This window comes from Sinocyclocheilus grahami, unplaced genomic scaffold (genome assembly GCF_001515645.1).
Source record: "Sinocyclocheilus grahami isolate Dianchi unplaced genomic scaffold, SAMN03320097.WGS_v1.1 scaffold62.1, whole genome shotgun sequence".
In the NCBI taxonomy this organism is placed as follows: Eukaryota; Metazoa; Chordata; class Actinopteri; order Cypriniformes; family Cyprinidae; genus Sinocyclocheilus; species Sinocyclocheilus grahami.
In genome coordinates, this window is record NW_015505241.1 from 1,889,051 (window position 1) to 1,906,118 (window position 17,068).

General features: G+C 40.8%; 1 protein-coding gene across 1 annotated transcript in view; it reads right to left on the bottom strand.

Annotated features, from left to right (window-relative positions):
* Positions 1-16,328, bottom strand: part of LOC107584756 (proton myo-inositol cotransporter-like) — a 42,178-nt gene extending 25,850 nt beyond the window's left edge. Inside the window, exon 1 of the mRNA XM_016271476.1 lies at positions 15,632-16,328. Within this exon, the coding sequence (XP_016126962.1) occupies positions 15,632-16,160 (529 nt within the window). The 5' untranslated portion in view covers positions 16,161-16,328. The remainder of the gene's footprint in view (positions 1-15,631) is intronic.
* Between the last annotated feature and the right edge of the window lie 740 nt (positions 16,329-17,068).

The window sequence follows — 17,068 nt, forward strand, 5'->3', positions numbered from 1 at the left end:
TATATATATATATATATATATATATATATATATATATATTATATAATAGTGTTTTTTTTGTTGTTGTAATTTTGGATGTTGACAGCCCAAACTCTATTCACTTTCATTATATTCAGCATATTCTTGAACAATTCTAATTTTGTGTTCCACACAATACTACTACTACCACCAATAATACATATTTGGAAAAACATATAGGTCATTAAACGATGACAAAAGTTAGATTTTTTTATGTGAACTTTTCGATTTTAATGTAAATGGGTTTTATTTTATGTAAATGATTTTAATGTACATGTAAATGAGTATGCATGCTTGAGTCTGAATCTAGTACTGTATTCATACTCCACATAATACATTTCCTAAACACTGAAAGCTTTATTACACTGACATTGTCTCTCAGATCTACAAAAGGCCTCATCTTGTGGGCTTTGTCAGAGGGTTTTTGTCAAGAATGTGACATGCATAGCGAATATGCTTTGTATGCCAGCGTTCCCTGCCAATCACATGGCTCTCAAGAGAACTGTGATGATCCAGCCAGGCCACATCATTCTATATATATATATATATATATATATATATATATATATATTATATAATAGTGTTTTTTTTGTTGTTGTAATTTTGGATGTTGACAGCCCAAACTCTATTCACTTTCATTATATTCAGCATATTCTTGAACAATTCTAATTTTGTGTTCCACACAATACTACTACTACCACCAATAATACATATTTGGAAAAACATATAGGTCATTAAACGATGACAAAAGTTAGATTTTTTTATGTGAACTTTTCGATTTTAATGTAAATGGGTTTTATTTTATGTAAATGATTTTAATGTACATGTAAATGAGTATGCATGCTTGAGTCTGAATCTAGTACTGTATTCATACTCCACATAATACATTTCCTAAACACTGAAAGCTTTATTACACTGACATTGTCTCTCAGATCTACAAAAGGCCTCATCTTGTGGGCTTTGTCAGAGGGTTTTTGTCAAGAATGTGACATGCATAGCGAATATGCTTTGTATGCCAGCGTTCCCTGCCAATCACATGGCTCTCAAGAGAACTGTGATGATCCAGCCAGGCCACATCATTCTCATTCCCACCAATTACATCACAGATGTTTCACATTACGCAAATTTTCAACAAGCAAGTGATTTTTGGAATCACAAGGACACCATAAAATGCAAATTTGCTTCCAACTGATTGGGATGGGGAGGAAATTGTGATGTGGTGTGACGGGACCAATGTTCACATGATATTTACACAGGAGAACAAACAAAAAGTCCGTGCCCACATTTATCTGACAAGGTCTACGATATGAACGCTCGCTATAAAGTCTATTAATAGCCCTGGTTCACTGTCGCACTCGTCGCCCGGCAGGCAGACAACGTACCTGTTGCCATGGGAACGCCTCACTGCTTGCCTCACAAGGAGATTAATCAATACTGTGAGACGACAGCTGTTATTGGCATTTCCTTTACGTTTTGAAAGACACTGACTTCACATGAGCGAAGGATGTATTCTACTCTCACATAGAAGTGACGCAGGTTATCCAACAATGCCATTCACAGACAGTCTTTATTTATACAAGCCTCTTTGGCCAAGCATTCAAATGATGCATCTCATAATCTTGTACTGCAGTTATATCTGATCAAATGCACATTATTATTCTTTAGTTTGGGTTAAACAAATAAATTTTGCTTGGTTGGAACAGCAGCTACGCTAATTATGTCTCTATTTGTTTCTCTGTTTTTTGCCGTAACTAGGATTTACACAAGCCTCAGTCTGGATCTAGAACACCTGAGAAGAGATAATGCCAACCCCTCAGAGGACCTCAGATGATGCCAACCCTGAAACAACATACAGAACTACCACATTTTGCTATAAGTTTGATTGCATCATATAATAATTGCTGTCAATAGTGTTCATCGTCTGTTTTATTACGTCTTAAATTGATTTTTCCTTACATTTCTGCCATATGTACATTAACTGACAGTCACCATTGATAAGCTACCATTAAATATTGTAGAAACTTAATTTGCTGTAAAGTTGCTTTGTAATGATTTGTATCGTGAAAAGCGCTGTACAAATAAACTTGACTTGACTTGACTTGGGAAGACCAATATTATGTCACATGGAAGGATCATTCAAAATGACAAAGATGCTTGTGTGGAGCATGATATCTGTCTGTGTCCAGTGAAATCCTATCCAGAGGGTCTGATCCAAAATCTAGTGAGCTGCTGAATACTCTCTATAGATGCATTCTAACCAACAATGTTTATTCCTAATCACAGCAATTAGGATTACATGGGCAGATTATAATTTTTTTCTCCCAATAATCAGTCATGTAATTTGCCTAAAACCAGGACATGTTTTTTGGACATAAAGACTGCACCAAATACACTAGTAGATACCTGTTTTAGTCAAAATTAAAGACTATTGAAAACCGCTCTCTCCTAGTAGATATAACTGCAGACCAGAGATCTCCAAAATGGGGCGTTAACTCCAAAAGTGGGCAGAACCTACAAAATGGGGCGGGGTCTCCTCACGCAAAGACCACTGGCTCTGGCTCCAGCCAATTGTTATTGACTTACATTTCAAAATAAAACTTTATAAATTAAACATTGTTTCTAATTCATCTAAAATAAATTATGCTGTATAAATAAATATTCTCTGTGAGAGCAGAGCCCAAAGCTCGTGGCCAGTGGTGTTCGGACTGGAGTTTGAACCTCTGCTTAATGATATAAACGGTAATCACCCACAAGCTCTCCCGCGAGTCGTCCCAGTGCAGCGCAGGGAAAAGATTTTACTCTATCGCTTTGTTCTAAGCAACGGGGGTGTCCTGGGGCTCGAAATTCACCCTGTAGGAGGGGGTAGTGACGCTGGGTTTAACTAAAAAGGTGCCATTGTCCGGTGAGGTCCGGTTGGGGAGTTACGGAACTATCTCATATCGCATAATCTCATTAACTGTTTATCTCCTGAACTGCAACTTTCTTTACCACGCTATTCAGCAATTTCCAGCAATTTCACTGGTTAAGGTTAGGGTCAGGTGTGTGGGGTAGGTTTAGGGGTTAGCATTTTTTTGTAGCATAGTGTAGGAAATCAACACTTTAATTGACACAACCAATAAAATCTTTAGAATCAGCTGTAGGCCGGAGTTTGCACTGAAGTGGATTGGGGGAAAAAATTGCGCATGAGTGTCATGTGCCTGTCTGTCAATGGGAGGAAGCCACACCCTATTTTGGAGCTCCCACCCCGTTTTGGAGTTCCCGCCCCCATTTGGAGATCTCCAGGCTGCAGTTATACCCTTCTCGCTCTATCGAAGGAAGCCCCGCCTTCCGAGTAAAAGAGCCAATCGCTAATCGGTAAAGTCATTGTGTCACTGCAGCTGCCGTTAGAAGTCCCGGTTGCTATAAAAACAGTCAGCATTCTGGAGACGTGCGCTTAGGACTGCACATTCACATTGGCTGGTCTAGCCTAAAAAATAAGCTGTTTTAATTCTAATGGAGCATAAGAAACAATATTTACAAGACAGTTGTTGTCATATTTCATTGGTGATTTCAAATCTGAAATTTAGTTGTAAGCTTGGCGAACAGTTTTGGAGAATTTGATGTTTCCCCATTCAAAAAGATAGGAGCTGCACTTGCATGCCCGAGAGGTGTTTCAAAGATGGCCGTCGAGTGAAATTACTTGCTTGAAAGGGACTTTGGTCAAAATCTAAGTCAGAATAACATGTATACTTTGAAGATAATACAGCATCACAGAATGCTTTGTGACAAGCTCGAAAAAGTATCTTATGATGGTCCATTCACACTGCACCAACAAATGCCGACAAATGGCAACAGATGCATTTGTCTGGTTATGTCTGATCAGTGTGTTACCCCTGTCGGCATCTGTTGCCTTTTGTCAGCGTTTGTTTTCACCAATTGAATAAGTTGAATTGGCATTTGTCAGTGGTGAATAAAGTACCTGAAAGCCATACTCAAGTAAAAGTACAGATATCTTACCAGAAAATGAATTTGGTAGAAATTGAAGTCACCATTTAGAAAATTACTTGAGTAAAAGTCTTAAAGTATGTGATAGTTATTGTACTTAAGTACGAAAAGTATTTTTAAAATCTTAAACGTACTTAAGTATTAAAAGTAAAAGTATAAGTAAATGCAAAATGGAAAAGAAGCAAATAAATATATGTATAAAATGTTCATACACCGCTCGAGGAGCAAGATTGTGTTCAGTTTTAACTCTTTCTTCCATTTTGTATTTTTGGGTAAGAATAAGAAGCACTTCATCCAGTACTTAGTGTCTATAATTCCAACATAAGAAAACATTTCTGGAATCTACATCTGAAATAGCATTTAGATGTATTTACACAGTTTATGCATCTCAGAGGGGACATGGATGCATTTAAACTGCAGTTACAGATGCATAAATAGGCCTAATGTTTTGTTTTTAACATAAAACGTTGAATACTGATATTTGAAATAATTTAAAACATGAAAAAAAGGAGAAATGTGAAATTAAAACCTCCAGTAGGTGACAGCAAGTGACTGTTAATGAGTGAGTCATTGAGATTCAACCGATTCATTCAAACGACTGATTCATTCAGAAGCAAAGCATTTGACTGTGTTAATGAGTGAATCACTGAATCATTAATTCAACTGATTCGTTCAAAAAGCTGATTCATTCAGTAAGTAAACACCGTCCATTGCTCAAAGATGCAAAACAGTGCTGTGTTTGTTTGAAACTATTTTCATTGGCAAAATTGAGCAAAAACAAGCAATATTATGTCTAAAATGTAAGTCACTTATTGCTTTACTAAACTTGTATAAAATTATTGTTAAATGTGTTCATGTTGATATCTGCAGAAAAACGGTACTCTTTGTGTGATATAGATTAAGTTAACTATATTAAACTATATAAATATAAAAAGCATACAGAAGCATTTTTGCCGTCTACAATTTAGAATGCCTGGAATTTTGAGTTTTAATAAACTAATAAATCACGTGCATGCACTCTGTGTGTGATTTGGTGATATAGCTTACTTGATAAAATCATTACAACAACATTTACCATATTATCGCAGACGATAATGTATCACGCACCCCAGACTCGACTTGAGTGGAAAATGTATCATCTGCGGTTGTGCGCACACTTGTTTGCACATGAGCATGAGTCTAACTTGCAGACGCCAGACCACTGATTAGTCAAACCTGCTTTCCTGCAGTCTGTGTTCTTCTGACTTCTGACTATTTTGTAGTAAGTAACGAATATGCTTCGGGGAAATGTATCGGAGTAAAAGTATACATTTTAATTAGGATGTAGTGGTAAAAGTAAAAGTTGGCTGAAATATAAAAACTCAAGTAAAGTACAGATACTCCCAAAAAATACTTAAGTACTGTAACAAAGTATCATTACTTTGTTACATTACACCACTGGCGTTTGTCTGTCTTGGAACGTCTGAGTAGTGACGTACACTCAGTTGGCTGTCGTTGGACTGCGTCTGTCGGTGCAGTGTGAATTGACCTTAATGGCTGACAGATTCTAAACAAATTAGTTCAGTACTAAAAATCATCTCCATCTCATTAAGATAAACCAATTTCCTAAAATATGTGTATGTACTACAAGCTTTTTTTGAGCTTGTGGTTAGCAGCTAACGCTATAATCAACTGTGCGCTTGAGAGTTATTACTGTGCTGCTGGTAACAAGGTTTCTATACTGAAGTAGAACAGTCAATTATGAGGTTTTGTCTTGGTTAGGAAGCTGCTTCAGAAGGTAGCTATACATGTAGACAGCAAGGCAGCTCACTAGGCTTTAGAACGTCAATATGTACTGAAAACACAAACAAATTAATCACTGTTTACAAGGTTGTTGATGTTACATGAGAGCTACAGTGTGTTGAGTGTTATATTTCAACATTAATGGCCATCAGTAAATTTGTTAAAAAGCGCTAGGGAATATTTAGCAAGTGATATCATTATACGAAATAAGATTTCCTGAGTAGAGTACATCACAATATCAATACTGCAGCTCAGCCCTAATGATGTAACAGTCAGATGGAGGAAGTGGCGGTCATCTTTGTTGTTGTGGTGTTTCGTGTATGTCTGCTGAATAAACTGTAGTTGCTTTTGCTTAGGTTTACTGTTCTTAAGCTGCAAAACTAGAGAGCGTGTGAATTAGTGTGAGACTCCAGACCAAAGCTGAAGCTGTCCCCTATTATTAGAGACAGTGTCTTAAAGGAAAAACACTTCCACTTCATTCAACTGACTACCCCAGACACTCAACATGAGAGGCCATCACTCTATTGGATAAAGGATCTAAAGCCATCTAAAGGATGGTGGTGATCATGGAGACAGCAGATGAGTGCCAAAAGAGCTTAGCTTGTCCTCTGATCACACCAGACCAACTGAACTGCTACTTTACACCATCTGTGATTAGCACAAAGCTCTGCGCCCGGTTTGAAGGACCGGTTTTGAATCCCTTGGGACGGAGTTTTCGAACACTGCATTAATGACTTGATTCGCATAAAAAAAAGTGAAAAATTTAAGGGGGTCTGAATACTTTCCGTACCCACTGTATACAGTGTACTGTATTTTGCTGTCTTAACTATGTCGAATAAAGATAATGGGCTGAGGAAAGGCCATTCATTTGATGGTTTAACTGATCTTGGTTTTGCACTCTTCTGGTTTTGTGTTTTCGCAAAGGTCAGTGTGGAAGTAATTGGGTTCAGTTGCTTAAACCAGAAGTCAGTGGTCAACTATCAGATCAGTGACCTTTTGAGAAAGGCTATTTATTTATTATTTAGACTATTTATTTATAAAAAATAAATTAATTTATTTATAAAAATAATTTGAAAATAGACTTGAAATGAGAAAAAAATGGGTAGGGTTTATATATATATATATATGTATATATATATATATATTTTTTTTTTTTCTAAAGGGTTGCTTCCTGGAATAAGTATAATAATCTCTATAATATGTTGCTCTCTGTGATCATCCCAACACACAATTAGGCAAAAACCTGTAATTCTGATGGCCTTGAAAAATAATAGTGCAAAATACCTTTAAAATTATGTATATAGATTATGGCCCAGAGTGTAATGGGTCAAATGGTGAATGGTGATTTGAGCAATCAAGAAAGCATTAGTCAGCCAGACAATATAAGGACTGAGAAAATACCAATCTTCCCTAATGACAGTGTGTAATCCAAGACTATAAGCAGCAGGCCGAATTGCTCTTTCCAAATGCTCGTGGAATATTCAGCTGATTCTTGGAAGCCCCGTGTGGTACATACATTAATGAGAAATACCACTTGAGCTACTGAACTCTGTCAGTCGTACCACCCTGTCAAATCATGTGAATCCTTATGACTCTGTACTAATTGCCTGTGTTAAAAATAGGTCTGAATTTTCAATGAAACGCTGCATGAAATTTTATCCAAGCCTGTGATCTTACACACACTATGACTCACTCGGACTACTTTAAGCAAAGCAATTAAAAAGACTGTCTATGATTCTTTAGAAAATCAGCCATATTGAACACATTGAACATTAAATAACCTAACTGTGTACATTTATTGAAACATTATTCAAAAGGCAAAAAGTTAAAAACATGTTAAACAGTCAAAAAAACAAACAAAAAAAACAGTTCCCAGAGTTCCCAACTTCAATCAAACACACCTAAACCTAATCAAGGGTTGCGTCAAAAGGCTTAGGCTGCTGACTTGTTGCCTCGCTGCCTTATCAGGCAATGACAATTGCAGGTATTCAGGGTTACTTGCAAATTCTAGGCAGGTGTGTTGGAGCAGGTTTGGAAATGAAGTCTGCAGGAAGGTAGCTCTCTAGAAGCAAGGTTGGAGATCCGGGTTCTAAACTTATTAAGAGCAAAAGTAGTCTGACTAAACCTGTGGTTCTTAATCCTGGTGCTGGGGACCCACCACTTTGCACAGTTTGCATGTCTCCTTTATTTAACATACATGATTCAGACCATCAGCTTGTCAATAGTGAGCTCAGCAAACTTATCTGTCAGATATAAGGGAGATATAGAAAATGTGCAGAGCTGGTGTCCCCAGGACCAGGATTAAGGACCTAATGACTAATTAAAAGATAATTCCTGTCAGATCTGTATTCATTTCTTTAGGCATCTCCAAGATTAACTAATATATATATATATATATATATATATATATACATTTAATCAAAGCATCCATTCACATCTGTTCAGATAACGAGCTTTTATTTAGATTTTTGATGTTTGAGTTGGTGTATTGGGTTTCTGCAGAGCCCTTTGTGACTGCAATAAAAGGCATTCAAACCTGGTTTAGGTTATAGATTGAAAACGTCTCAGGTTCTGTATGTAACCATGGTTCCCTTAGAAAGGAAATGAGACACTGCATCCTCTAGAGGTCGCTATGGGGAACACCTTCAGTGTGACCGGTGTCTGAAGCATACATCTAAAAACGACAATAACATTGGCCGGCGACATCCTATGACGTCATTGCCCTGCGCGATCACAGTATAAAAGGGCGCCGGGATAACACGTCATCCGCCTCTTCATCTGAAGCTGGCATCCGCAGCATGGCAAGGAATCTAGAGGACGCAATGTCTCGTTCCCTTCTCAGGGAACCGTGGTTACATACGTAACGTTGGTGTATTGGGTTTCTGCAGAGCCCTTTGTGACTGCAATAAAAGGCATTCAAACCTGGTTTAGGTTATAGATTGAAAACGTCTCAGGTTCTGTATGTAACCATGGTTCCCTTAGAAAGGAAATGAGACACTGCATCCTCTAGAGGTCGCTATGGGGAACACCTTCAGTGTGACCGGTGTCTGAAGCATACATCTAAAAACGACAATAACATTGGCCGGCGACATCCTATGACGTCATTGCCCTGCGCGATCACAGTATAAAGGGCGCCGGGATAACACGTCATCCGCTTCTTCATCTGAAGCTGGCATCCGCAGCATGGCAAGGAATCTAGAGGACGCAATGTCTCGTTCCCTTCTCAGGGAACCGTGGTTACATACGTAAACTTGAGACGTTCCCTTTCGAGGGAACTTCGAATTGCGTCCTCTAGAGGATGCTATGAGGAACGATATACCCACGCCACCATGCTGAGGGGAGTGCATGCCAGAAAACCATAGCCATGGGAGTTGCCCCAAAGGACGTCTTGACGCCTGTCAGTGACATTATCCCCTTCGGCCAAGGGCCTGAGCTGCATACCCTAAAATAACTTACCTGTTAAGGGCTGGGCTAGGAAGCCCAAGCCTAGGGCAGCGCTCAAGGCTTGGAATCAGAAGAAAGGGATTTCTTTAAGGGGATACGGCCAGGTGCCTAAAAAAACCAGACCCTGGCCTGTCACCCGGGGGGTGACAGGGGCTACAACGGTTCTGAATAAACCTGCTCAAAGAACTGACTCAACATATCTTAGGTAGCAACATCCTGATCAGAAATGTATCAACAGAGATACATTAGTTGAGTGGAGCCCAAGGCGAGAACCGGGGCCTAAGCCAACTCAGAGAAAGGGAACGAGGCTGACAGCTCGTAACCCTTACCATACAGGATTTTAGAAAGTGCGCAGAATGCTTAGCTTTCACACTTACCAAAATGTGGATTTTAGAAAGTGCACAGAGCTTAGCGTGTGCACTTATCATAGCATGGATTTAGTAACACCGTTGCTTAAGGGGTAACCGAGGATGTATTAAGTCAGCCTAGGGACCCTAAGTGACTGTGGCACGCTCACAGAACAGATTCCGAAGCATCTGCTCACAGATGGCCAGACATTTTCAGACACTCAATCGGGAGCGGCAGGCTCAAAGACAACCCTCTGAGGTGAGAGGAGCTCACCATGCTCAGAAATGTATCAACAGAGATACACTAGTTGAGTGGAGCCCAAAGCGAGTACCAGGGCCTAAGCCAACTCAGAGAAAGGGAACGAGGCTGACAGCGCGTAACCCGTAACCATACAGGATTTTAGAAAGTGCGCAGAGTGCTTAGCGTGCACACTTACTACAATGTGGATTTTAGAAAGTGCACAGAAACTTAGCGTGAGCACTTACCATAGCATGGATACAGAAAGATTGCCTGGCTTGGCCCGAATAGAGGCAGCTTATCAGGGAAGCAGCAAGCGGCCCAACTACCTGATGTCACTGACACGGAGCTCAAGAGTGGAGGGTTCAACCCCTAGCGAAGAGAGAGAGGAACCCAGCTCAACTGAAGTGACCAATAGTCCAGGGTAGAGGACCTAACTCTTGAGTCGAGAGGAGGACTCACCCAGTCTGCCCAGGACCGGCGAGCTCAAAGGGACCCTCCCGCAGTGAGGGGAGCACAGCCATGCCCAAGACAGATAGATCACAAATGGGACATCAGAAATGGGATCCTGCTTGAAGGCGATCACACATTTCTAAGGGAACAACTGGGTCCCAACATAAAGGCAACTGACCAAGGAGGTGACAGAGACGGGCCTAACACTTAGTTCGTTGCAAATGGGGTCCTTCGGGAGCAGTGCTCTCGGCTCTCAAGCTGAGGCTGTACCTTACAGCACATAGATAACCTTCACAGAGAGCGGAGTACTTCTCAGCTCGACCAGAAGGGGGCGCTAGATTAGAAGGGGTAACCCTGCAGGGCTCAATAAGAGACAGTCCACTGGTGCAGCTGGACACAGTCTCATGCTCTCCATCTCGATAGACAGCGTGGGTCCTGTATAACCAGACACGATAGAAGCATGGATTTAGTAACACCGTTGCTTAAGGGGTAACCGAGGATGTATTAAGTCAGCCTAGGGACCCTAAGTGACTGTGGCACGCTCACAGAACAGATTCCGAAGCATCTGCTCACAGATGGCCAGACATTTTCAGACACTCAATCGGGAGCGGCAGGCTCAAAGACAACCCTCTGAGGTGAGAGGAGCTCACCATGCTCAGAAATGTATCAACAGAGATACACTAGTTGAGTGGAGCCCAAAGCGAGTACCAGGGCCTAAGCCAACTCAGAGAAAGGGAACGAGGCTGACAGCGCGTAACCCGTAACCATACAGGATTTTAGAAAGTGCGCAGAGTGCTTAGCGTGCACACTTACTACAATGTGGATTTTAGAAAGTGCACAGAAACTTAGCGTGAGCACTTACCATAGCATGGATACAGAAAGATTGCCTGGCTTGGCCCGAATAGAGGCAGCTTATCAGGGAAGCAGCAAGCGGCCCAACTACCTGATGTCACTGACACGGAGCTCAAGAGTGGAGGGTTCAACCCCTAGCGAAGAGAGAGAGGAACCCAGCTCAACTGAAGTGACCAATAGTCCAGGGTAGAGGACCTAACTCTTGAGTCGAGAGGAGGACTCACCCAGTCTGCCCAGGACCGGCGAGCTCAAAGGGACCCTCCCGCAGTGAGGGGAGCACAGCCATGCCCAAGACAGATAGATCACAAATGGGACATCAGAAATGGGATCCTGCTTGAAGGCGATCACACATTTCTAAGGGAACAACTGGGTCCCAACATAAAGGCAACTGACCAAGGAGGTGACAGAGACGGGCCTAACACTTAGTTCGTTGCAAATGGGGTCCTTCGGGAGCAGTGCTCTCGGCTCTCAAGCTGAGGCTGTACCTTACAGCACATAGATAACCTTCACAGAGAGCGGAGTACTTCTCAGCTCGACCAGAAGGGGGCGCTAGATTAGAAGGGGTAACCCTGCAGGGCTCAATAAGAGACAGTCCACTGGTGCAGCTGGACACAGTCTCATGCTCTCCATCTCGATAGACAGCGTGGGTCCTGTATAACCAGACACGATAGAATCTGAAGAAATAGCGGGACCCAATAACCATTCATGCGTATAGAGCTTACTGCTCTTCAGAGCAGAAGCACAAAAGAGGGGTTTCCACAGAAACACAAATCCCTCTTACCTCAGGGAACGCAGTGTACTCCAGCCCACTACGCAGAGGGGTAATTACTGGTTCAACCATAAGGGCAGTGTGACAGTGAGGACCCACGGGCCCGACTGTCTATGGAGCGTTGAGCTCCTCAATGCCTCAGCGAGAGGAGCTCTAGCTCAGAGAACGTGCATGAAGGTTAAGGAACGATTCAAATCTCGGGAGACCCCTTAGGGTGAGAAATGAATAGTTCGCACCTGGCCAGAGGATAGGGAGCATGTCGCGAAGCATGTACTCAGAAGAGTACTAGCCCATGAGAAGGACCCACAGGTCCTGAGGTGTCAGCGTTATACTGGACACCTGATGCTGGGAGACTTCCTCAGAAGCCCAGGCTGTGTGTCCAAGCCGAAGATGAGGGCTATCACCAGCCTGGAACCAGAACCGATGAGTGAAACCATCACTGTAATCCGTCAACAGCAGGAGGTCCTGACTTAGCAGGTGGGTCAAACCTAAAAGTCAGAAAAACAGAACAGGTCTGAGTAGCGCTGCAGAGAAAGGCTAGCATCAAATGCACAAGAACTAGCAGTAGAGTAGATAACAATGGATCGTACTCACCAACCATGTCTCCAGCGCATGAATCAGGATCACGATATAGGCTGGAGGCGAAGTCTGAAGCCTGAACCCTCGTGGAATGAAGGATTTAAAGGCTGCCGAGCACGTCTTGGCCTCTTTAAACCTCACGACCACCATCTCGACGAAAGTGCCGAAAAGCTCAGAAGGGGAAACCGGCGCATCAAGAAGAAAGCCCTTCTCTTTCGACCCGATATCCACCAGACTCACCCACAGATGTCTCTTCGTAGCCACCAGAGTTGCCAAGTTTGCGTATTATATGCGACTTTGGGCTTCTTTTTTTGTAAAGATGCATGAAAAAATCCTGGGTAACGGGTGGCGGTTTTTTGGGCTTATTTTTAAAAATATGGTTGCTTGTTAGGAAAACCTGACAAGCAACTTTGTTTCTTTTAATTTATGTTCACTGTATTCTCCAATGCATTGATTGACACAATGTCTGCTCACAGTTAATAGCCAATCAGTGCAAAAATATAAGTGCTGTAGCGTAATTTGTCAAATATTCCACCCCCTCCGCATGCGCCTTCTTTTTGAACGTGATTTTTCTTCAATGAGGGATTGAAGTAAAATCACTTTCAAAAAGAAGGCGCGTGACGCTGTAATTCAAGCGATGATAGTAGTAGACTTAGAGGAGTGGGATGACTTTTTTCCTTTATAAGGTAGCCTAATTTTTTTACTTTTACAATGTTTTTGTAATGTATTAATTATCATGGGTTGTAAAGAAAAAAAAAACTAAAACAAGTAGGCCTATACTAATACTAAGAGTAGATTTGGTTCGAATAGCCAATATATTAGTAGGTTATAAATATGTGGCTATGTTACAGCTCCCCTTTGAAGCTCTTGTGTTTTTCTCCTTTTCCATCTGTCCAATCCTATTCTGGTCACAGGTGATTGGAGATGAGTTTTGTTCCTGCTTTGTTGCAGTTTACTGATTTTTGTAAAATAACTTATGTTTTTTTTTCTTTTCAGATAAAAGGGTAGTTTCAGTTTAATATGTTGCGGGCTCATTTATTCGTAATAAATAATTGATAATAAATAATATTGATGATAATAAATTATCAAAAAATATTGGGCTTGTTTTGGGCTTGTTTTTTAAGTTGTGGTTGCTTATTTGTCTCGCGAGAGTTGGCAACAGTGGTAACCACCATGGCTGCCATTTTTTGGGATCTGCCAATGGCAGTGGTGGCATGTTTCATGTTTCATGTTTATCCCTCACAAGAAATAAGCAATGAATGCAGAGCGCATCCAACTCCCTCGAGAGCTGAACGCGCTTGCTCTTCACCACACACACACAGCACGTGAGCCGTGTGAAACTGCAGGTATCAGAGCAAAGCCTCTGGCGAGAAAACATGAACTCCTAGTCGTGTTTAGCTTAACGCTAACTTTGTCAGTGAAGACAAAGAAGAGGATGACGTGTTATCCCGGCGCCCTTTTATACTGTGATCACATAGGGTAATGACGTCATATGCTGTCGCCGGCCAATGATATTGTCGTTTTTAGATGTATGCTTCAGACACCGGTCACGCTAAAGGCGAACCCCATAGCGACCTCTAAAGGACGCAGTTCAAAGTTCCCTCGAAAGGGAACTAAAAACTGTCTCATGGCAATGAAGTGTTTCCTGAATGGAGATGGGTCCCGCTGGGACCATGTCTACTGGTCTAGTCTTCTGTCGTGAAGACAATTACACAAGAGAACAAAGGTATCCCAAAAAATGTCACAACAAGGTCACAAGACAACACAAAGATGAAAATCAAACAGAAATAACTCCAAACGAGTAGCAAGGAAGATCACAGTAATGCAGTGAGTCTATAATATCTTTGAGAACAGACCAAGAGAGGATTGCATCCGTCTCTAATAGTAGTGTGTGTGTGTGTGTGTGTGTGTGTGCGCTTATTGGTAAATGGAGAACAAGTGTGAATGCAAACGAGATTCAGTGGGCTTGAATTGGAGCACAGGGTTTCTGGAGTAAGAGAAGCCAATGAGGGTGTGACAAATTATAATCTAACCGGATGTGTTGTATAACATTTAAAAAAATTACAACTATTCCGCAGTTTTGCCATAATTTTACCATAAAGAATAATTTTGCTCTTGATAAAGGTTTTTTTTTTTCGCTAAAATTTATTTTACTAAGCAGACAAAAGTCTTGGTAAAGAATATGCTTGATATGAAATATGATGTTTTAAAAGAAAAATCTAATAAATTTAAAATTTATTTAAGAACCTAATTTATTCAATTAACCAAATGAAATACCCCCAAAAATGACAGCGTTTTGATGCTGATAAATAAACGGTTAAAGGTTGTTAATAGTCATACATTACATAAACTAGTGAGAAAGGTGTTTATTTTTTAAAGGTCCACAGGGCTGAAATTGCCCAAGTTTGAAAAGATACAGTCTGACAAGAGTTTAAAAAAGAGAAAGCTGCCAAAGTACTGCCCATTTCCAAAACACAAAGGCAATATTCAAATAATGTTACAAAATAAAAGAAAGTACAGCAGCATCTGCATTTATAGATGCAGTTTATAAAAAACTCTTCTGCAGCAATTTATTTATTTATTTTAGGTAACTTTATAAAGTGCTTCATTTGGTTATATTCAAGTCTAAATTGTTATTTAACACTAAATCTGACTACATCTGTTTACATACAGTACATGAAATGTATTTGTTTTAGAGCATTAGAGAATTAGCTGAATTGCAGAATTATTTTTACCCATTACTAGACTGAAAAATTGTCGGCTGAAAATGTGCTTCCTATAGTAACATCTAATTTAATTTATTTTATTCAAATCATGTTACCAAAAATGTTATTTAACATTACTGAATGAACCTAAATATATTAGGTTACACAAACAACATTTAAGGGTAAGTTTTGGTAGAAATAACTCATTAAGAAAACAAATACAGCACTTTATTTTATTTTTTTACTGTAAACTGATATTTTACCATAACATTGTTTATAAATCTGCTAGATGTATAATAATTTGTATATTTTTTGTTTTTAAATTGCTTAAACCAATTAAAGTTAAAATAGACAATACAATAGGGCAAGGCCCCAAACAACCTCATGTGTTCTATAGTAGCCTAACTTTTCTGATGTCAACACTGAATTAATCTTCATCGGTCAGGTGTAGCTCACTTACCCAGCCCAAGTCCCACTATGAGCCGTCCAACCAACAGTGCCTCCTTATTAGGAGCAGATCCCAACACTATCGCCCCAATGGCGAAGGTGAAGCTGGCCATGAGGATGCACACCCGCCTCCCGAACAGTCCGTTGAGATACCCGCCGAGCAGCGCGGACACCGCCGCCGCGGCAACAGTCCCGGACACCAGCAGCTCCTGCCACAGGGCAGTTATATTCATGTCTCTCTTGAGCAAAAGCATCGCTCCGGACACCACCCCGGTGTCATAGCCGAACAGAAAGCCGCCGATAGCGGAGAACACGGCCAGGACGTAAACGAAACCAGGCGTGACATCTTGCTGGAACTGTTTGCGCGCCGCGCGTTCCAAGTCCGCGGGAGATGCTGCTGAGGGACCGGCGCTGCTGAGGCTGGCGCTGGACGGAGCCTTGATGAGACTCCGCTCCCCATCATCCGACGCTCGCTTCCTCCTCTCGCCCATCAGATTGCTCATACTACGCAGATTATAGTCATCGCTGGATTTGCGGGACATAAGTGAAAAACCGCAAGAATAAATGTGCACAGTGAGTCAAAGAGGATGAACTGGAGATGTGGGCTGATGTGAGTCCAGTTTGAGGTGCTGCTGTGTTGTTGATGTGCTTTTATGAATGGTCTGTCCAGTCTGATTCCTCACAAGTTGTGTCACTGCTCTGTGGTTTAAGTCTGAAGGATCAGACAGTGATACAAGTGTGAAGGCAAAGGTAGAGCTCAACGTCATCGTGACACACCAACACACACGTGCAGAGAAATAAATCTATTGGCCAAACAGCTTCCTCTTCCTCTTGTAAACAATAATCTCACAACACTGTAAAACATTGTTATACAGTATATGTATGAAATGTATTGCACATGTCTACTTTTTACAGTGAATGTTAAAAAAGGAGTCTTTATTTATTTATTTACAGATTTATTTAGCACAAATGTTTTCTTGTCTCTCACAAAAAAATTAATTAACATGAATTAATTAACTTTGTTTTGTTAAATTAAAATTATGTTTAATTAAGCATATTCAATTATTTAAAAAAATGAATTTAAAGGGGTCATATGATACTTTTTTAAAGATCATTATTTTGTGTATTTGGTGTAACAGAATATGTTGACATGCTTTAATGTTAAAAAAACACATTATTTTTCAAATACTGTACATTATTGTAGGTCCTCTATGTCTCTATGTCTCTACGCCTCTCTCAAACGCTTCACACAAGCCCCAGTGAAGAGACAGCGCTCCCCTCTGTTGTGTCCCTCTCTCTCTCTCTCTCTCTCTCTCTCTCTCTCTCTCTCTCTCTCTCTCTCTCTCTCTCTCTCTTTCTCTCACGCACGGACGCACGCACACACACACACACACTTACTTATCTAATAACAAAACAGTAGCTGATTCAGAAGTGCCAGATCGAAGTCAGA